Below are 22,612 nucleotides of genomic sequence, written 5' to 3'. Positions count from 1 at the left end.
ATTATGTTCTTGGAAAAAGGCCAAATGGAATACTGATACTTATTTCAGCGCACATTTTCAAGACCATTGTGTAAAGTTAAATACTTTCCATATTATTCTGGAAAGATTGCATAAATTAACAGTATCCATCAATTTAGCTTTTTGTAGACAGAGAATCAGATTATTCTTCTCATAACTGAGAGCTTGCTTTTGATCGATAATGAATGGGATCATCAATGATATATTTCCATTAAATGATATAATTTATGCGCATAACGAGTGCTTTTTTGATATGTGTAGCAAAAACAAGCAGCGTTTAGATTATTAATGGGCGCTTTCCAGCGCTTCGCATGATTCAAACCAACATATTGGTTTCTGATCTGTCCAAATAATGGAAACACGAGTGAAAGGATACCTTGGCGGAGTTTTCAATCATCATTAATTATTGAAGTACGCACGCAACGGTTTAATTTTACAAAATTGTGTCTAACCGACACTCGAATACTGGTTAAAAGTAATGATGTGAACAGTGAAGTCTAGACTGCAGTAGTTCCTAATTTCCAAAATGCCTCATATTTGCTTGTGACTAACTAATATGCTTCGATTACGTCATTGTCAGTCGAACATTATTTGTCGTCACGGCCTCCATCGTTTGCTGTGCCTCACGTGGACCAGACAGCTCGTACAAATGCGAGCGTTTCGATCATGTGTCACTACAGAAGAATGGCAGCGAGTTTTTTTAGCGTTTGCCACGTTACCTGTCGTTTGCAGACAGAAAGACGCTCGTTCCGACTCGACGGGTTATTTCTCAATTCTCGCCAAAGTAAAACTAGCTAACAAGAAGCATGTTGTGCGAGTTGTGTTGTGCTTTATTAATAATTATTATTAGAAAAACGTTTGAAATTTTGCAGCACTAACAATGTTTTCAACAAAGTTAAGCATTTATGATGGAGGCGCCCAGTACCTGAAACCTCATGATGGAGACGCCCAGCACTTTTCACCCATACAAGAAGCAGAAATTAGGATTTTTCTCTAAATGTGTAAATTTTCAGTACAGAGATTAAAATTATATTTCTATACACCTTAAAATACTTATTGAAGTGGCTATCAACGCCAGTTGCTTTAATATAAATATATTTATTATTATTTATTATAAAACTGTTTGGGTTAAAATCTAATGAATTTTCACTCCTTCGCTTGGCTTTTCATCAACGAAGTGTCAAACTCTTTCATAAATACTTTTTATTATGATTCGCCCAACATCAAAGTAGAAAACTTCTAGCAACTGCATCGTTGTCGCTTGTCGCGTTCTGTGCCATGTTTTGCTCCGGAAAAAATATTTTCCGAGTTTCACCGTGTCAGTACCGAGTTTCACAAAAGACGAGCTACAATAAATAACTTACTCAACAAATACCTTCGAGGTTCCTTGTTTCTGTTTTTACCTAAGCATCGAGTAGGAACTATCTGTCATATAAGACACATTCTAGGTGCGACTATGTCCCAGCTTTCCCGAACTGAATCCTAGCATATGTGAGAGCTTTTCTATATTCCTGAATAATGCATACAGCACAAAATATTTGATAAGATAGAGAAAGTTGACGTCTAGTGTGGGTCTCTGGAAATGAATCCTCAGGCAATATATGAATTAAGCATCGCTGTAGCGCTTCCCGAACAAGCAAACCATTGTCAACGCTCGTTACGCGGTAGTTCGTGGGTGTATCACTCAGCTGGAATTGAATTAAATGAAATAGTCATGATTGTGGTTTAATTGAGACAGATGATTCGGATGCCGCATGTGTCTGCGATGCGAACTACAGCCCGATAAAAGACTGGTGGCTTTCGTCATTGCCATAGACGGAGGATTACTTTTACGTCGTTTGATGGCATTGTGGATGACTATTCCAGCGGTACGAGTCGGAGGTCGCGCGACACGCGCTAAATGATGTGACTCACGAGCGTGAAGTGTAATTGAGTTGCTGGTTTTCTTGATAGAAACTGTCATTACAACAGTGCCAATCGCTGTAACGACAATCTTGTCAACGTGTTAAGCTATGATTAGGGCGCCTGGCGAGAATGCATGTTTATGTAAAAAAGAATTATACATACACGAAACGGCGAGCATTTATCCATGATGTTTAGGACATCATGCAAAAACTGTAAAATAGAATGCATGAACCTTACCTTAGTTACCTAATTCCAGTCCACCTGAAACAGCGTTATGTCAGCCTGTTCAAGCGCATCGTCTGGCACGTAGTTAGCTGTCAAGAAACTTTTCTCCTCTACCGGAAAATATTGAGTGGTAACTAACTTACCGTGGCCATCGAGAAACCGCGCTGATCTGGTATTTGATTTACCGCAATATCTCTGTTACCCTCGAAGCATTCTCGACGATACCGGATCGCCAGTGAAGATAATCGCCGACACGCCCTAGCCTTCCCGGAGGGTGCATCTCGAGCGTTGCGGCAATGTTGGCCATGTTGGGTCCGCCAACTCTCGAAAAGTTCGACCCTTGAAAGGATGGAACCGGCGGAGCAATCAATAAATCGTTCGGCAACCGAACGGAAGGCAAATCTTTCTTCGTTGTTCGTTGAGAGCTCCGCTTACCTGCAGTGAGCGTCGGAAGAAATTGTACCCACTATCGCCCAGCATCGAACCCATCCATCAATTGACCCGACGAAGGCATCCAAAAGAGCCCACGATTGGAGATGAAAAATGTTGAGCCGCTTCGAAAGGAAGAAATTGAATCCTTCGTTCTGCCAATGGAGCCGTTCTTTCCAAAGCACGCTCATCCCGTTCGATGGTGGGAAAGTTGATCTCGTCAGGGTCAGAGAAGCATCGATAGCCATCGATATTTTGTGTTATTACTTTATTCATCCGAGCGTGATTGTGCATCGTGTTGTAGAGTGATTGTTCAAGCACTGGTTTCAGAGCGCTGAAACTGATGTCTACGCACATACACACAGGATGAAAAACATTCTGGAACAGTTGTAAACTAGAAAGGCATTTCGTGAAAAAGAGCTCTGCTTTGGTTTCATGCTTGTTCGATTGTAGAACGCTAGCGGCTATAACACGCCAAGTTCATGTGCAGCTCAATGTTTGCGAGGTTTTTTATTCAAATTCGTCGCTTAGCAAACGTACTGAGTTAGCATAAGTTTTCGAGGCGCAAGCGGCAACTAGCTGTAAAACTGGTAAAAACTTCTTTCTTAGTGGTTTCCGAGCCCGGCACAACGCTTGTGGTGAAATTAAGTTCCCGAAACCCCGGAAAACATGATGGTGTGCTATCCTGCGGAAGATCAAATTAACCGACAGGAGCCCTGTCCGGGGCCGAGTTTAAAGGTCTTCTTTTGGCCCAGCTGGAAACCACATGGAAGCGCATGCCAAAAATTGGTGGTAAACTTTCATCGCTCCCCAAACGGTCGGTGACGTACGCTTTCCGGGTTTTCGATCCGGTCGCTTTTCCAGCCACGGTGCCAACGGGTCGTTGTACTTTACTGTCGTCTTCCGGGGTGCCAACGGGGTGCCATCGGGATCGTCCATGAGGGATCGGACGTGGCCAATATGTCCCATTTGGGTGAAGGCACAAACTCAATTTTCGTACTTGGTTCGAAAGCTCATTTGGGAGTTGAAATGAAAAACGAAAAACATTTAAAAACTTTAGCTCAAACAGGGGTTGTGCTGGGTTGGTGAACGATGCACTTCCGTGCCGATGCGGATAGTTGATAATAGGCATTTAATGGACGCCAAAATGTGCTACACTGTGGCAAAAACCTGACCCGCAGTCGCATTATCGATTCACTGCGTAAACATCGTGCAAATGGGTGAATCTGGTGAAGCCAGACATTGGTGGTGTGGAAAAACTGGCCCTCTTTCCTCGGACCAGTGGCTAGCGACCAGAGGCAAGCAGCTATGGGATTTTGCTTCGGCCTTTGTGTTCCCTGTGCTACTGACACATTTTTAGGTTGATTGTTTTTGGCTGCTTTTCAACGATGGGATGGCTTCCTGGCGTGACTGACAGGACTCCTATGCGAAACGAGCATAGCAATAGCTTTAAGCAAGCTATCCTGTCCAAGGGATGGCAAAATAGTTCATTCAAAACTTCGATGTCATTTACATACCCTTAAAATAAGACGATTAAGTTAACAAACAGCAGGGAGAACAGGGTTAAAATGTTTAACAAATGCAAATTTCATACCTCAGCAAATTTAGGGTGAAACCATTGCTTCGCAAAATATTTACTCGAGAAAAACTGTACCAAAGCGAATACTTAAATCAGTGTATTTAAGCACAAGGGATTCTACACACACAAAAGTTTCATAACTGCACAAACAACCAGGCGACAGAAAAGGGGCTTATATCATCCGTAATCGATTCAAAGCAAGAGAGGGGATAGTTTATTCGAAATCCAACAGAAGCATGCATAAATAATCTCAGCTCATCATATGTAACGAATGCGACGTTGACGTGGTACGATACATTCGTACGACGAGTGGGTGGAAGCAGTATTCAATTTTCCAGTGAACTGCACTGCACAATACCGCCACGTGGAGGATAAATCGTGAGCACTGGAAACGCATTGCCCACGTGCCAGTTAACCTCACCACATACCTGCTGATCCTGTCAGCCTCTCCATTTGCTAGCGCACTGTCTGATATCTGGTTCCTAGGTATCCATTCTGTTCCCAAGAACAAGCTTCAACCAACTGGGTGCAAAAATCGCTTCGATAAAGAGCAAACATTGCACTTGCATGCATTTTAAGGCGAGTGTTCCCGAGAATACATCCTGCGATACGTTCGTGAATCGTACGGAAGGAAAAAAATACGCCCTGTATAGCTAGCGTAGCCATGGTGATGCAGAAATGAGGATAGATTAAAGCGAAACGACGTTTGCTCGGTGCTTTGATGAGGAGCTCATGAATTTTATCTCCATGGACGTGTAGCAAATTGGCTCAAAAATTGATTCTGGAGCAATGCTATCGTTTCTCGTCAACGTGTCGTCGGATCGATGATCGTTCTTAAAATAAACATAAATGAAACAAAGTATTGTCCACAACAAAGATAAGGTTGTGATTCGCGCCCGAAATCTGAATCCACGAATATTCGTATTATTTGTGATCAAAAGCAGTCATTCTGATAGGTATTGTATTGAATGTAGTCCGATTGAGGAGAGAAATCGGGACTGCCTCTTCATCGAGCTGCTAACCGGTTGTTTGAAGTATCAGTTAATTATCATTAACCGTGTAATGAGCAACATTACATGCGAGTAAATGTACAGAGGCTTGCTTATAGCACGGGCACTTTGCCTAATGCACCGCACGTCATTCAACCGTAAAGGCCTGTCTCATTTGTCAGCGGCTCTCGGGCGTGCTCATCCTTCGCTTGCTCAGCCACCATAACTAACCCGTCCGTAATCGCTTCGGGGACCGTGGGTCGATTCATAATCGTCGCCCGGTCGGTATTAATTGCTGCATCCATATGCACCGAGCACGCGGCATCGAAATGGAATCCGATTACGGAAGCAATTTTCACAATCACGCCGAAGGATTGGGCCCGGTTTGACGTAAGCTCGCCCATCGCAACGGATTTGCGCGTCGTTCCCCCAAGCAAAAGCTGGTCCGGGTGGTTTTCCGATGTCGCGATTATTTCTAACCAGCCCGAGCCTGTTCCTGACAGCAGCGGGTGAAATCGGAATCGGTTGCGGTAGTTAATGAGAAAGACAAAGTTTGCTGCGCCCTACACGCGCGTCATCGCCCCCGCAGTTTCTGAGTGAGTTTTCTTCTTCTCGACGTCGGCATCCTGCGTTCGCTTCGGAACAAAAGGCGTACTGCGAGTCGGCAACTGGCTGCTGAAAGTTCGCCAGCAGTCGGTTGTGGGCATTGCGCCCAGTAATAACGACACCGAGCTCGATACGGAAGTGGCTGGGCACCTGAACCGGGCAGCATAAACTGACAGCTGTTCGAAGCAGGAACGCTGCCATTATTGTGCTTTTTTGCTTAGCCTTTTTTTGTCTTCTTTGTTCGTGAACAACGCGTGTAGCCGCCTGCGTGCGTGCCGGTATTCGAAAATGAAATGTAATAATGCAACACACATCCATTTGGTTCCGTATGGTGACGCTTTGGCGATGAAGAGCTAGGCGACTAATCTTCGCGCCGTGCTCGGTAAGCGATATATTCGTCGGTCGGAGGCCGCACGGAGCAGAACGTCCACCGACAAGTGCCGCGTGGACCATTAGAACGTAAACAGTGACACCGCGTGGTAGAAAATTGGTTCCGTAAGTAAACAACCGTGTTAGAGTGATTCCAACCATAAAGCGTCCCCTGTGGAGTGTAAACGAGTGTCCCGGTCGGGCGGAAGTGAACGCGTCCTAGCGGTAACGGTGCAATTTACAGCGGGCAAACATTACGACAACTTGCTGCTCTCTCAGCGCATCAACCATCCGACTCACATAATAAAAAAACCGTCCACCAACCGGTAGCCTGCTGGCGTCCATTGAATCGCCTTGCGCTCCTGCTGAGTCTACGCGTGGCAAGTGCGGATCGCCACAGCAACGTGCGAGTGTGCGATGATGTGACGCGATCGTACCGGACTGGACCCGGTGGACAATGTTGTGCTTCAATCTGAAAATAGCCACCATCTTCCGGACGTACCGGGACTCGGATCCCGTGCGGGATCGGAGCCAGAGTTTGTTCACGCCACCACCGCGTGCGCCTCATCGGGACATTGGAGCGCTGCGGGTCCTGCAGAGACGCGCGTCGAGTGTAATGTAAGTTTGCTGTATGCCTTGCGTGGCTGTGGCGCACGATGGGTGGGCACATTTAACAGGTTTATTTCACCACCCATTGCATCTTAAAACACTACCGTGGTGTCGCGGTTGGTGATCGCATCCGTAACTGATGGTTGTTCGTTTCGTTCGCTGCCACGTATCAATTCATAATTCAACTTATTCCACTAACAGCTCGCCGGCCAGGATGCTGTGATGTGGTCGTAAAAACTCGACAACTGCCGTACCGCCAGTGGGATGAAACGAGCATTAACTGCACGTGTTTCCCGTGTGGTTTCCCTGCGAGGGCGAGGTCCGTCTGAATCGTTAAATGCTCGAACTTTTGTGAATTGGCTGCTAGGGCGTTCACGAACACGCTCAAGGATGCTGCATGTTCGCCTTGGTGTACTATTTATACTCCCGAATTACGACCGCAGGCATCACGACGTCCCGAATGTTCGAATCCAACGGGAAATCTTTCGTCAAATATCCCATTGTACCGTGAGCACGAGCGAAGTTGTTTCGAAGTTGGTTGTTTTGCGTCATGAACATTCACGGAAGTGATGCGTTGTTTAACGCTCCAAACATCCTCAGACCGGAAATGCGAGGAAACTTTTAACACACACACTCACACACATTCGATGGTTCGGGTTTGTTCACTTACAGGAACTAACGAGGCTTGGTGAGGAGCATCTCGATGGCTCCAATTAGGTAACGAATCGAAACAAGCCTTCCTCATTTGGTTTAGAGTAGTTTTTAGTGAGCAAAATACATCGCAATGGTGCATTTGGAATTTGTTGAGCAAAAACCGTCCGTCCGTCGTAACGTAAGCCATACGGAAGGTGATATCATTCTTTCTTACCAACGATTCATCTCACTCGGTGAGGCAAACGTAATCCCTGTGCTTCGTAATTCTATCATTGAAACGAAATTCACAACCATTCGGTGCGGGTTTCGTGTTTCGTTTCACAAACATGGACCAGCATCAAAGCCTACACGCTCCCACACTAGTCGGGTGGTCCCGAAACGGAAGCCGTATCGCACGACCAGCAAAGCCCCGAAAGTATATTATTGTTTACGGGTTTTCTTGACTTCTGGCCGATGGCGAATGTTTTTTGTTGGTGTTTGGAGCAGAAAAACTCGCATGTCAGGCCCAACTATGGGTATCCTTGCATCCTTAAGGTGTTTCGAGCGAGTGGAAAATTGTTCACTCTAGCGGATATTATCCTTGCATTTAGTCCTTTGAATATATGACTGAAATTTTTGAAAACATATAAACACAGCACAACGTATCGTTTCGCTGCAGCAATTGTTGCTCCAGATGTTACGATAATGGTGTTGGTGGAGGATTGCACGAGCGTAGTTGCAATGAGGATCGCGAAAAGAGAAGCCAAAAAGGGGACCGGCTGCAAATCAAGATTAGCCAAACATGGGTTCTGCTCCATCATCCAATCGGACGAGGTCTTCTACGGGGTGCTTGTGCTGTTTAAATGCCTCTTGAGTGGAGATAAAATTACCAGGCTCGAGAAAGCGAACTATCTGGTACGAGGATCGCGAGAAAACCCGTCTCCAAAGTCCACCGCAGTAGCTGAATTATATTTCATTCATTTCATGCAGCACCGTTTCTTGGGAACCGACGTGCTCCGTCGTGCTCGGGAACCAGCATCAGGGTATTGGTTGGCCCAGAGCAACCGTATCATTGGCGAACGTGCCGTATTCCCTCGGTTACTCTGGTGACACTGATTAATGGTTTTAGGGCCATCCGAAGGCCCGGGCTGCGTGTTAGGCGGAGCGGTTAAAGCGTCGGAAAATTTATTTGTTTGTTTGCACATTTATGTTTGCCGGCGCTTTTCAGCAAACTCGTGGAGGCTGGTGCCGATTCTTGAAATTTTGAGCTCCCTCCGCTAGATCCTGCAATTGTCTATTTAATACCAATTAGCGTAGCATTGCGGTTTCTCTTCGATGCCACCATTCATCCGTTTGAGTGCTTCCCGTTTGCGGTGCTGTGGGTATTTCCAGTTTATCCAGCGCCCACAGGGATCATCCTGCTGAAAATCCGCCCGGGGATTGTCGTGGATCTGGCAAAGCACTTTGCAGAAAGTATCCCATTCCTTCGTGTGAATAACATTAATTTGGTCGTTTATTTTTTCTTCGCTTCTATTTGCAGCACTTCCGCCACCGAGCTCATATCGAGAAGGGGCGTTTTCTCACGGCGTCACTATGGCTCAGTAGATCAGGTAATGTACATTCGGATGTCACGTGCCAGCAACTCACGTACCCTTGAGAATATAATTATTTCATGTTTCAATGAAAGCCGATTTTAGTCTTCACATTTTCCACCTTAAAGTGATTCGACAAAACGTGTTTAAAAATAATTTATTCCGTTCGAGTTTCGTTCGATCAATTTTCGTTTTCGGTGAGATAAAACCTATCTTCCGTTAAACTTTTACGCCTTACACAAGAAAACGAAAGCAAAAAATATATCCACCCAAAATAAGTAATTACTTCTCGAACGCAGCGCTTTATTTCCGTCTCTTGTGGGGTCAATTTTTTTTTTTATAATTTTGAATGCGATAGAAAAACCACTCCATGGAGCAACCCAGTTTGATTAAGCATGTCGATTAATTCGGTTCTGCCGTAAAGGAGTTAGTAAACCCTTCAACGTTTAACCGCGCCCATTCATGAAGGAATCCATACAAACGATGCCCTTCCGAGAAGACGGGTACGATATGAGACCGAACGATCTTGCTTAATGGTTATCTGCTCGCCATCTGGCCTCCGGGTCATCCCGGAACAGCTGCTTGAGTTTCGTGAGGAAGACAAATGAGAGAAATATGTTAATCATTCGGTGCCAGTCGGCTACCGGCTGCTGAAACAGAAGAGCGCACGTTATTTGAGCATACTGTGTCAGAAGTGCATTAATATATATCAAATCATCATGCAAAATCCCCAGCTGAAAGGAAGAAACGTTAGGTTAAGGAAATTGATCACATTAATCGCCGCCTGATTCGAGTGCTTGCGGTGAGGTTTGCTTTCCTGCGAATGGAACAAATCGGAGATGGAAACACGGACACGCGATCCTATTAGTACGAGCGTTCCTTGAACCCAACCACTACTCACGAGTTGGCAGAATGAAGATCTTGTTCATGATCGGATAGTACTCGTAGTCCTCCTCGACATCCTCGGCCGGCACAGAGGGTGCGTCATTCATATAGCCGTAGTCATCGCTGCTCGGACCCGGCGTTCGATAGCCCTCGGGTTGCTTCAGCATGTTCAGGATCGCCTGAGGTACCTCCGGGTATTGCGTCCGATTGGGTGGAAAACTTAGACCCAGCTTCATCAGAACGTGCGCCTTGATCGATTTAAGCGATGCCATCGAGTACATGCTGCGGTATTCGCACGCATGGCACCGAAGCCGATGAACATGGTTGAACGGTGAGCCCGATCCTTCCGAGTGGCTGTATCCGGTCGTAAGCTCTGCCGATTCGAAGCCTTCGTCCGTGTCCATGCTGCTGCTGCTGCTCGGCTGACTGTCGTGTAGATGATGGTCGAGTTTTCCGATCGAATCCAGTGCACCGATCCCTGAACCATCCTCGTGACCACGCACGGGTACGTTCAGGAGCCACACTAGCAGCATCGCACGCGCCAGATAACAGGAACCGCGTGGTTTCATGATTCACACCTACAGCACCGGATCGGTTCAAAGTGACGGTGGTTTCGGATCAGTCGGTTGATCTTGTTAATTGGTTACCCAGGAGATGCTTTTAATCGTCCTGAATCGCGTGAAAATCGCAACACTATCACCTAACTCGCACACGAGTCGCTCACAGCCTTTATTTCGTCCTTTCCGGTACCGGAAATCCACCCTAGCACGAGCACCGGCGCGTTCTACGTGTTCTACACCGTTGTCCGATTCACAGCCAAGCGAGACGTCCGAGTCCGAGTTCGCGAATGTTAAAAGTAACCCTTCGAAGCACCAAGTGCCGTCCCGTGCAAACTGCGCCAAACGCGACGCCACCATACAATGTTGCGCCTCGCGAAGGGGTAATGATATTTATATAGCCACCCGCCGACCAACACCACAAGCCCTCACGACCCACACCCCATTCCTTGGGTCCTAGCCTACGGAGGTCGGCGTGAAGCGCCCGCGTGTCAATCAATTGGCATCAATGAACGCCTGGGACGGCGCCATTTTTCGCGAGAACTCCCGGGCGGGCCGGCGCGCGGACTCGGCCGGCGGGTTAAATGGTTTCAATTAAAATTGATTTTAATCGGTCTTCTCCTTTTTGCCCGGCAACCCGACGGGACGGTTGCCAGCGGCGGCCTGTGCGCCACCCCGATGTCGCTGAACTCTTTATGGTGCATCTCTTTTATGGTGATTGGCTTCCGATGGGCGGGCGGCGTGAGCGATGCATCACGAAGCGGGTGCAAATTGGCACATTGGCACGATGTTTTCATCTTTTTTTTTGTTTCTAGCGAGAGAAAGCATCCCTTTTGGGCCTTCACTGGGACTATGAGTCAGCGTTTTGGCTCTTGCGAGGGATGCAAATTTACTACTCTGACTAGAAATCGCTAGCACCGCTTCTTGCAAGAGCTTCTACTATGTAGCAATGTCAGGCCGCCGTTCATGAGAATGGGGTTTCAACGAAAAAAAAAGGCATACATTGTATGCAATTCCCCTAATTAAAATCTGTTTGGAAAACTGTTTCATTCCCGGTTTAGCCCATTCGTTCAATTTAAAATTAAAATTGCCCTCCTGTGCGCGTTCGCATTCATTGCTCTGGCTCACGGTGTACAGTTTGACAGCAAAACCGACCTGTTGATAAGAGCCTGCGTTTGCGTTTGCCATTCCACCCGTGGAGGGCCGAAGCAGAATTGGCAAAACTGCGAAGCTGGAAGCCATCCAACCCATGCGAAATGTGTGGTTGTGACAAAATTGGCTATTTTTTTTTTCTCCACCAAGCACACCCTCAACAAGCGTGTCACCACACGATGGAGAAAAAGAAATGAAACGAGCCCGATTATATCGCCCACGTCGAACTATGCAAGCTGCCAACTAGCAACTATCATGTGGTGGATGGTACGGTACGTTTCGCAGGCTCGGAACCTTCGCTCGGTTCGCTTTGTTGAGAGCTGAATTGTGTGTGTGTTTTTTTCCTGAAGCGTTCTTTTTATCGCAACGTTCCTTCTCGAGGGGAAAGTTTCTATTGCCGTCAAATTCCCCCACCGACACTTGTTGTGACGTATAGCGACGTTTTCCTATCTATGTTTAATTCATGTGCCAGAAATCGAACCCATTGCATGCCACAGCCTCGCTAGGACGTTGTCTCGATGTTTAAAGATAGAACTTGTTTGATTTCTCCCTGTTTATTGTTGGAAGTCACCAGTCTGCAACTACCCGAGGTCGTTCAATTACCTTAAGTTGATTGAATGATTATAACGATGGAATTGTATGTTATGTTTCCTTTTGGCTCTTGTTTTCGGGATTTGCTTCACTGAAAAAAAATCTATCATTTACTTGAGGTTAATATTTTTGAAAGCCTTCATCCTTTACTCTCTATCCTACGCAAAGAAAAACATTCAAATAGCACAGCACGCCATTCTTTAAATTCCTTCAGCAGTATCCACGCTGCCACTGAACTAAGCTTGCGTAAACAAGCTGAAGTTGATGCGGAATTCTTTGCACATGGCGTTCCGAGGAAGAAAACAAAACAAAACAATCAATTGTGTACTATTTTCTTCTCACACCATTCGAACAAGAGCGCAGGTGAGGCTGCTGTCTGTAACAAGGATGTTTGCAAGGAGCGACGAAGTGAATGAAATTCTCGGAAGGTTCAAGTGCAAGAGCGGGGGTGCAAGTTTAAGACCACAACTTAATAAACGGTACACGGTGTCTCCCATCGGCGAAGGATTTTCCAATAAACGGATCACATCACCGCAACGGTTCCGCTAGCATCGATCGAAATCCGAAACACGCGCCCTACTGACAACTGGCGCGTCTGACACAAGGACGTACGCAAGGAACGGAATCTCGTTGACCGTTCTCAATGGTTGCGGTTCGTGGGTGTGAGCAAAAGCGGTCAGCACGTGGTGTGCGGGTTCGGTTTCATCAGCGATGGGAAATTGGAAAATTGGAAGTGAATTTTACATAGCGAATTGGCACCCACAGTAACCGTGTGTGAACGTTCGTTTGGTGCCACGGTGCGCACGATGGTGTCGCGTATGTCCTAGCGATTGTACGCCACTCGTGGCCGATCTTGCTGGCGCTGCTTCAATCGCAAGAATCTGCTGATTCCGTCCTTGGCGATCCTTACCGGTGTGCCGGAAGAAGTGGAACCAAAGTTTGCACAAGTGGCGCTTCATCTGCGAGCCACAATGTCGTCCCTGGTCACACACTTCATACCGAATTACCATGCCGAAAGGGCAATCTTGGCGTAATGAATTATGCATTCCTCGCGCAGATAGACGCGCCCGCGCTTGTACGCGAATAGTGAAGTCCTCGTGTGGCGTTTTTCGCGCGTCAGCAGAAAATAATGGACGCCACTCGTAAGAACGGTTCGCGTAACCTAGGCTTGATGTGCCCGCCAGGAGCTATGAACCTGATGAGCTATGAAAAGGAATAGAAATGAGAGCGCTAGGAAAAGAAAACCTAACTATTCTGCCGGGTCGAAGCTGCACGGTAGCCATTTCGATCGAGCAAAATTAAACACGGTGAATCATAAAACGCGACTTGAATTGCGAAGATCAGCATCAAAACCAACCGCGAGTGAGGTCGTACCGTGCGAGGCGAATCTACCTTTCCATATTAGATCAGTGATCTTCCATCCTTGCTATCATGCAGCTTGGCAGGACGACAGCGTGTACCAACCTCTCTCAGGGCTGGGGAAACGTTTGCTTAAAGCCCCCACCTGGAGGGTAGCTCAACATCATAATTGCTGAAGCGGCAATTTCGCGCAGCATTAGAACAATAGTTTTTAATTATTCACTGGGACGACAAACGACGTGCTTTGCCCGTTTACTTTTCTTTTCCATCCCCGTTGGGATGGATTCTAATGAAAGGATACGCCTGCGAGGTGGTTTACCAGGGATGATTACTCGAGTGACTCATAGTCAATTTGTGAATCCTATTGTGTCGGGCGGTTTGGGTTCTTGGGCACCATCGCAAAGTGGCTTTACGGTTACATGGACGATCAGGCATAATGAAATTGGGTAGCTTACTCTAACGCTCCACTCTCACTGCTCTCACTTACAGCTGCCCCAGTCAGAGATTGATGGTTTGGATCCCAACTGCCGTCGCTTTCGGCTCGAGAATGGAGAATCATTAGCGGAAAAAGACGAAGTAAGTATGTGTTTGCGATTGCCAGCAGCAAGGACCAACGGTACTCCTTCTTTCCAAAATCCTCTCTGTCATGATTAATTAATTGTCGTATGAGAGATAAAGCGAAAGGTTAAACTTTGTACGGATTAAATATTAACTTACTAGCAACATTTACATTTTATCAACCCAAGCAGCCGCGTGCCGTAACAACTCGAGATCGATGCTGCTCTATTAATGTCAATATTTGACGCGAGAAATTTTAATCCAAAAATAAACCACCTTCTCCGCACTCTATCACTTCACATTAAAGCCGATCCCAAGCGATTTAAATCAATTTAACCCAATGCCCAATCCCAAACCATGCTTCGTTCGTGAAAAGCTTTTGAATGTTGCGGATCTGTTCATCTTTTTCGATTCCTCCTCTCTTACTTACGCGTGGAGGGGTGTGTGAGAGTGGACGAAAATCTCGACACGAAGAAACATTTTCCCATAACTTTGTCAGTAATTTGAATGAATTACGTATCGCACCCTTGCCGGATGTCAACAAATTGGCATCGATGGCACCGTGAAAGTGCCAGCAAAAGAACAAATCGAAAACTTCCGGCGCGAGGCTTTGCGTTGACAAGAAATTTCCCACCACCCGTGACAGGCAATACATCACGCAGGACGAAAGGACGCGAAAGTGTGCCCCAGTGCTCCCTCGGTAGCCGCTCGTATCGATTAGTGCCTGCCTGCACCGTGGGGTGTTGTAGAGTTGACAAGGCGCGGGAAAATTTCGGAGTTGCTTCTGCCCGGTTCGCCTGAAGACACGACGAATGGTGCGGATGAATAATTTCCAATTTTCATTTTGCTTCTCTCCATCTGCTTTTCCTTGTTCTTTTTTTCATTGCGCGTGTCGTGCTGCCTGAACAACAACAACAAAATACACGATCCCTAACCGACGTTCGTTCGCCATTACAACATCGGCCCAACAACTCAACTGCAACATTTTTCACCCGATGTGCTGCCGGGATGGGCCATCGACAAACTACGGGCGCAATCGATACGGGCAACACGAACTACGTTCCGAACGGAAAATGTATCTATCGACAACAACAAAAACCATATCCTTCACGAAAAAGGTTTTCGGGTCGCCCAGCATCCCGATCCTGGAGAATCCCGAACATCAAACACGATGGTACTTCAAGTATTTTCTGGGAAAATGTAAGTATGATGCAGCATTTATCGTTCCATTTTGCTTTTTTCTTTTTCAATTTTCTTCCGTTTCGCGCTTCGGTTGAAGTGAATTCCGTATTCATGGGATGGGAACCGGTTAGTCTATTTTACCATTCAAAACTGCCCCATGGCCCGCCGGAGCAAAAAGGTAGCGGGCGACTTTTATGGTTTTGATTTTCAATTAGATTCAGTCCGTCGCTTTTTGAGTTCGATTCGTTGTGATTCGTTTTTAACACGTTCGCTCGACACTGGCGTGGTCACATTCAATAATCCCAGCGATACTTTCACCATCCGGCAGCTTACCCTTTTCCGCTCGATCTCATTTCAGTGCATCAAAACTACGTCGGGATGGATTCGGAAAAGAATCCGTACTTTCTGTCGATCGTCTCACAGGACTCCGGCAGCAAGTGCATGCCACTGTACCGCGTGATGCTGTTCCGGAAGCAGGTAATTGAACCATTCGACCAGCCAAGTCTTATGTCAGCTCAGGACGCGAGTCCTTAAGACGCTCAGATGGAGGGCTTTCTCTTTTATCGTCATTCGCCGAAAGTTGGATCCTCTCGTGAGGGAGGCTTGTTTCTTCCTGTATACAATCGGCCTTCCCATTTGGGAGGATTTTTCTTGCACAAAACCGGGACACAGAGTGAATCTGGCAGCTGCGGTGTATGCAAAACGGGCCAGCATCCCGCCTTATGGGTCGCTCGGATAAAGAAACTAATTATTCCGAGCTTAGTGTTTATCTAATGCGAATCGCTGTCGGAAAGAAAACCAAATGCAGGCGAGCCACCAGGCGCGCACATACACAATGGCTGCTGGTTTTTTTTTGCCGGCGAATGAGGCTACCCCTCGTCGATGCAGACGTTCGTGATAAGCATGATTATGCTCGCAGAGCCCTCACGTCAGCGTTTATCAAGTAGACCTCGGGAGTCCAAGGAAAGATAGTGAGAGACTTGGCACGAGTGGCGTACTTACGCACCCCGGGAGCAAAGAGCCAGGTAGCCAATCCTACGGGGGTGGCACTTCATGACCGGAAGCCCCCACCCCCCTTTCACCAAGACGCCATTTTCACTCATACGCGTTCTCTTATCTTGCCCATTAGTTCCCGAAGCTGCCACCATGATGCTTGTCGCAAGCTTTTGGGGCGGGTTTCTTGGCTGTCGGTTGTTCGCCCACGAGAAGAGGGCCGAAAGCTGTGCATTGTCGAAAAGTTTTTCCATCCCTTCCGGTCCGTTTGCCGGTGCTCGTGTGCTTGTTCCTTCGTTCCGTTTCGGACCAACGATGGCAGAGCCGTCCCGGTCCCGGTGGGACTCACGGATCAGAAATAGCAGAGCGGTTATTTGCGCATTTGATCGTTGGTGATAAAAAAAAAGAGAACGACCGAAAGCGACACGATAAACACACCCGCAGCCGGAAGGATGTCTCATGGGTTTAAATCTCGAGAACAACGGTGACAACGGACGTCTATTTTGTGAGGAACATCCGGCTCACAGGTGCGCTATGAAAAGCTTTTGAATGACTTATCCCATTTAGGGTGGCATTCCGGTGAATGGAACAAGGCGATGTGGGGCACATTAAATCCGCTGCAAACCAACTAGCCCATTGGCTTTGTGTTTTGAAAAAAAAATGGCACGGGCTCTATTTTTAATGGGAGTGCTTTGAGAACAAGCTGTACGATCACGCTTGAACGAAACGGGAGTGGTGTGGAAGAAAATTGTTTTCCCACGGAGAAAAAAAAACGCCACCGGTGACGCTTACATCCGTACGATTTTCTCAAGGAGAACGTAATCGTGTATTGATTTATGCTTCGCACGTTTCCATATTTTTGCATATCGCGTTCTGCGACAAACCGCCACCGGAAAGCAGAATAAGAATGCGCTGCCAGGCGATTTGTTTACGATTTCCTACGGAATGTTTTCCCGAGAACGACATGTTGTAACAAACCGTTGCTCACCTACGAAAACGAAGGCGTTTTCCACACCGTTCGACGTAGGAGATAGAATTTTTCGCATGTTTCCGTTGCTTTGATGTGCCCCCGGTCCGCTTTCCACGTTATGCACCCATTCCGCTTGCCGAGCAATTTTTGAAGCCCAATGTTTTTCCACGCGTGCCTGCACGAGCCCTTGTCTCTGGGAGTTTCTTCGGTACAAGCGTCGACCCGTTTTATGGAAGGGACGTGTTTTAATTTTAACCCCCGTTTGCGATGTTCACACACGCCACGACGAAATGCGGTTAATGCGTTCTTGTGCTAACGTTCATCCTTTCTCTCTCTCTCACTCTCTCTCTCTCTCTCTCTCTCTTTCTCACATCGGTCGATAGGGCGCCCAGAAGCTAGCACTTCCGTACAACCCCCAGCAGAAGCTGACGGTGAAGCAGATCCTCTCCAACTTCACGCTGATGGACTCGAACAAATCACCGAAGGAAATCTTCTCCGCCGACATCCAAAAGGATCTGCTCCTGCTCGAGGAACAGGAGGGCTCGGTGAACTTCAAGTTCGGCGTGGTGTACATGAAGGCAGGCCAAAAGCTGGACGACGAAATGCTGAGCAATGGTAGGTGTCCGCGCGTACAGCTCGTGGCCCTTTGGTGTGCCAGTAAATAGCAACCACGCATGTTTGTTCCTTTGCCCTTTCGCCCCAGAAACGGGAAGTGCGGATTTCGACGATTTCCTCGCGCTGTTGGGTGAAAAAATTCGCCTCAAGGACTGGGAGCGGTACCGAGGTGGGCTGGACGTGAAGGGTAAGTAAATTTAAACACTCCCGGGTGCCAGGACTCAGGCACGTCCGCTCTATCGGCCGTACAGTGGGAGCAATTTACCAACGTCACCCGTCGCCGGGGCTTATCTTGGCTGCGTATTTCAGGCGACATGACGGGAAGGTACTCGACCTACACGCTGTACGAGGGGCACGAGATAATGTTCCACGTATCGACGCTGCTCCCGTTCAGCAGAGATAATCGGCAGCAGGTGAGCAGCTAATTTATGCGCTAATACTGTTGCCCTTAGGTCAACGATAACACCGTCTCGTGTCGACGTTTGCACGATCGTTCGGAACGGCTACAGTGGGTTGTTTTCCCGTGCGTGCTGGGCGAATTGTGTTCTGATCTAAAAGGAACAGTTTTCCACTAGCATTCACACCTATTATTGCGTTTTTTGTATTGAAAATAATTCAGAGTTTTAAAGTTGTAGAATCTTCATTTATCTGGTTTAAAGCTCACTAATGTTATTGCCTAATTTATTCAGAACCTTGCATAATTTGCTAATTTTCTCACTTCTTGTAAAAAACTCCCGAAAAAGCCTCATCTGCATGCGAATCCAGACAGCCGGCCTACGTCATTATGCACGGGAGATTTATTGCAAACTAATGTAAAACACCATCGTCATTAACGCGCGTTGCTTTCTCTCGCCATTTTCATGCTTGTCTGATCGTTCGCACATCCGCACCTCCCTCGTGGTGGCGTTTTGTAACATTTTCCGATCGGATCTCGTCGCCCGCCCTCCTCCCCCCACTCTTACGCACCGCCATCTTGGACGCAGGTCGAGCGGAAGCGCCACATCGGCAACGATATCGTCAACATCGTTTTCATCGACGAAGCCGCCACGGGCGAGGACACGGAGTTCATACCGAACAACGTAAAGAGTCAATTTACGCGTAAGTACAAGCGAAAGCATCGGTTGCTTTGATGTGTGGCGTCACTGCCGATGTGACGTAATTAAATTTTCCCATAGCCTACTCGAATCTCACCATCAAGTGGATTACACTCGTGCCACGTGGCTGATCGTTCGATCGTCGTCATTTTGCCGAGGCTTACGGGTTGCACACTTCATAACCCCAGCTATTGAGCCCATATCGAAAGCCACATCGCAACGACGGCCCGGATGTAACGGGAACGAATTTGTACCCATTCCCGGTTACAACGGGCAGCAGCAATGTTGCCCTCCCCGGCAGGAGCACACAAATCATTCCACACGCATCGCTTTCTCATAAATCATGTTCGTTACGGTGAGGGTTTCCGGCGCCATCCTAATGTCCTGTTCCCTGTGCCACTGCAGATGTGTTTGCCGTCGTGACGAGGCGAGGAACGCGCTACCGGTTGGCCGTCTACTGTGATGAAACGGTTCCCCCGTTCGGCCCAACGCTGCCCAATCCGCCCGAGTTCGAGGTAAGTCAGCGAGCCTGGTCCTCGGTTAAGCCGTTACCATTTTACGACCGTCACCATGACCCCGTTTGGTGCTGGGTGCTTGGTAATTAAATTCTATTCAAAAAGGGATTTCCCTGCGAAGCGGGCGCCCAGCTACGGACGGATCGTAACGCAACCGGCTCGGGAAAACCGTGAAATTCCTCCAAGCTTTGCTTGTACCGGTGACCAGTAACAAAAACGTCGTGTCTGTTTCGCCAGGTGCCAATGTAACACATTGTGGTGAAAGCCACTAAATCCCGGGCTCAACACCCCGGGTGTCCGGGAATGCAAATCTCATTCGCACTAATTGACCATTTCCAGCCATTTTTCGTGCGGAATTGTCCTCGCTATAATTTCAAGGCCGTCCCTGTCAGACCGGTTACAAGGGCGGGCGTGAAAATGCGGACACCACCACGCGTTGTGGGGGCGAAAAAACTACGCATCACGTGACTTGGACACCGGTGAGGGTGCTGGTAAGGGTGCCCTAACACAGGTGGGAATCGGTGAGAGGGGAAAGCAAAATGAACCGCAACAAATTGACTGACACCTACAAAGCGGTGGCTGTCCCTCGTCATGAGGGTTGATGCGCGAAAAGCGGGCTTCCGACGGGCTGTTGGAATCTCTGCTCCACGGCAATCCGTCTGTGAAGTCTGATCCGTACGACTGGCTGATGGATTATTACGGATTATTGCTGCTTTCCGGTCAGCGGGCTAGCAAGGACGTTGGGTTTGCCCTGAGAGAGAGAGAGCGAGTGGCTCCACGAGAGACGCTCGGAATGAAGCACACGAAACAGCGGTCAAACGTCGACGCAACAAACGATAATGGAGGTCTTCCTTCGCCTTTGTTACATTCGCCACCTAAGGCACGGTTTCGCGCTGGATAAAAGAACGGTTCCGCGCCGTAAATGAATATGGAACAGTCTAAGACAAAGCCATGCCGAAAAAGAAAACAAAAACAAATGAACAAGAAGTGGGTGATAAATATAGTGTAATAAACGGAGAACCTTTCCCGTGGGTCCAAACATCCCGAAACCATTGGGCATTAGTGCCCGGGGCTGCGTTGCTACACGTACATTACTCTTCGGCAACAGGCGCTAATTGAATAAAAAAAAAAGAATGAAAACGAATGTCCTGAGGAAAGGATGAAAATTTGATTTTGCGAACGCGAACAAAACAGTAAATCATCATGCAGAGCAGCGTTCTTGAGCGTGTAGTGGGCATCAAGTGCGAGTTGAAATATTTCAGGTTTTCCGCAGGATCGATACGGTACATAATAGCACACGGTTATTTTTTTGTGAGAGTAGGAATGGACATGATGTAACACTTTCGTAACCTATCAAAGAGCTACATAAGGCCATCGGCACAACAGGCTGCAAATCGCGGCATTCCTTATGGTTTTAGATACGTCCCCCTTCCGATCCATTAACATCACGGAGCTCAGCTCCATCACTGCCTGTTCCCGTTCAGGGGCTGCTGATGGGCAAAAAGTAAAATAAATTCCGGAAATAACAACTGACCCACCCAAACCAGGACGCTATCTAACATCCTCGCGATCCCAAAAACTCATCTAACCATCAAACTACTTCACTGGGAATCACCATTTGTTTCATTCTTCTGCTCTCTCTCTCTCATTCTCTCTCTCTCTCTCTCTCTCTCTCTCTTTCTATTGCTTTCCACTGGTTTCATCATCGTAAACCGTCACGGCCACGAACGGTTCCGAAAAAACGCGGCAATCACCGTCCAGGACCCGGCCGTCTTCCGGGACTTTCTGCTGGTGAAGCTGATCAACGGGGAGAAGGCCACCTTTCAAACGCCGACCTTCGCCAGGAAGCGCGAACGGACGCTGGAAATGTTGATAAAGGACCTGTACGAGGAATATGTGCACGACAATAAAATGGTAAGATTGGACGAGGTTTCCCACGGGCCTTGAAGCGCGTGATTGCTTTTGCTCACGGTGGCTGAATGTGACGAGAAAGTATTACATTCGATGGGCAGCAAAAGGCACGAATATTTTCATTCCATTCCGTTATCAAACAAGCATTTCGTCCTTGTGCGGAATAATATGCTTAGCGAATGCACGAACCTTTCAATGGTGTGAGGTTATGTCTGACTTTTTTGAGTGTTAGTAGGCCATGCCACGCCATTCAACATGGCGGAGATTCTATGACCTGATGTTATGAACGTAGCTGTAAGATTTGTTCTCCCCTTGCAGAATATGCTAAATAGGCGAGCATTCTCGGAGGTCCTGTACGATGCGCCACGAACGTCAAAGCTGAAGGAAGACGCCCGCCAGGTGGAGTTCGTGCGCATCGGCCAAGCGCTCAAGCTCGAGGCCATCGTGCGAGGCGATGCACCGACAAGCATAGCATCGGCCGGGACCGTGTTCAAACGTCCACCCTGGGAGCCGCACTGCTTCTACCCGACGTTTCAACCCCGCAACGATCTCGTCGGTGACAGCTGGGGCCAGGATCAGCTTTTCCTCGCATCGGACGAGGGTACATATCTCATCAAGGAGGACCAAACGCACCGGGTCGTGTTCGACAAGACGCTGTGCGTGAAGCAGATGAACGTGGTGGAAGATCACGGTATAATGCTGGTGCGGGGTGGATCCGCCGTGCAAAAGGACGGCCACCGGATACACGTGTTTCGGTTGAACGAGTTCACGGACGATCGAGTCGTGCAGCGATCGCGAGTTGACGTCAAGGAGCGCCGGATCGAGAAAACGCGTGGGTGCCATATGTATGCGATTTCCCGCGCCGGTGAGGCTCACCTTCGGATGGCAGTGGCCGTTGGCCGGAAGTTGCTCATCTACCAGTGGAAACATACGGCAGCGTGGACGTCCTGGTGTCCGAACAGCGATAACGACACCGTGGATGGGTTTCTGTTCCTGAAGGAGATCCACCTGCACGATTCACCCACGATCATGACCGTCCTGGAGGGGTCCTGTCCTAACGCTGGGCTGCTTATATGCGTCGGTTATCGGCATCATTTCGAGATCGTCTCTGAGCTGACGGGACACGCGACTAAGCTGCACGAAACGGACACGCTCAAGCGCTCCCAAACACATCTGGTGGCAGCACTGGACCTGTACGATGGTCAGGACACGGAGCTTCTGCTGTGCTACAACCGTAAGTATGCGAATGAGAGAGAGTTAGCGGCCAGACGGATTT

At 48.0% G+C, this 22,612-nt stretch overlaps 1 protein-coding gene across 1 annotated transcript in view; it reads left to right on the top strand.

Annotated features, from left to right (window-relative positions):
• Nucleotides 1–22,612, top strand: part of LOC128720642 (GTPase-activating Rap/Ran-GAP domain-like protein 3) — a 32,759-nt gene that overhangs the window by 7,197 nt on the left and 2,950 nt on the right. The window contains exons 2-12 of the mRNA XM_053814321.1: nt 8,903–8,972; nt 13,988–14,074; nt 15,175–15,256; nt 15,597–15,715; nt 17,585–17,816; nt 17,905–18,003; nt 18,126–18,229; nt 18,800–18,914; nt 19,316–19,425; nt 21,187–21,339; nt 21,655–22,570. Of these exons, the coding sequence (XP_053670296.1) occupies nt 8,903–8,972; nt 13,988–14,074; nt 15,175–15,256; nt 15,597–15,715; nt 17,585–17,816; nt 17,905–18,003; nt 18,126–18,229; nt 18,800–18,914; nt 19,316–19,425; nt 21,187–21,339; nt 21,655–22,570 (2,087 nt within the window). The remainder of the gene's footprint in view (nt 1–8,902; nt 8,973–13,987; nt 14,075–15,174; nt 15,257–15,596; nt 15,716–17,584; nt 17,817–17,904; nt 18,004–18,125; nt 18,230–18,799; nt 18,915–19,315; nt 19,426–21,186; nt 21,340–21,654; nt 22,571–22,612) is intronic.

The sequence above is a fragment of the Anopheles nili genome, chromosome 2 (genome assembly GCF_943737925.1).
Source record: "Anopheles nili chromosome 2, idAnoNiliSN_F5_01, whole genome shotgun sequence".
Taxonomy (NCBI): domain Eukaryota; kingdom Metazoa; phylum Arthropoda; class Insecta; order Diptera; family Culicidae; genus Anopheles; species Anopheles nili.
Note: the sequence above shows the minus strand (reverse complement) of the source record. Positions and strands in the feature narration are given on the sequence as shown.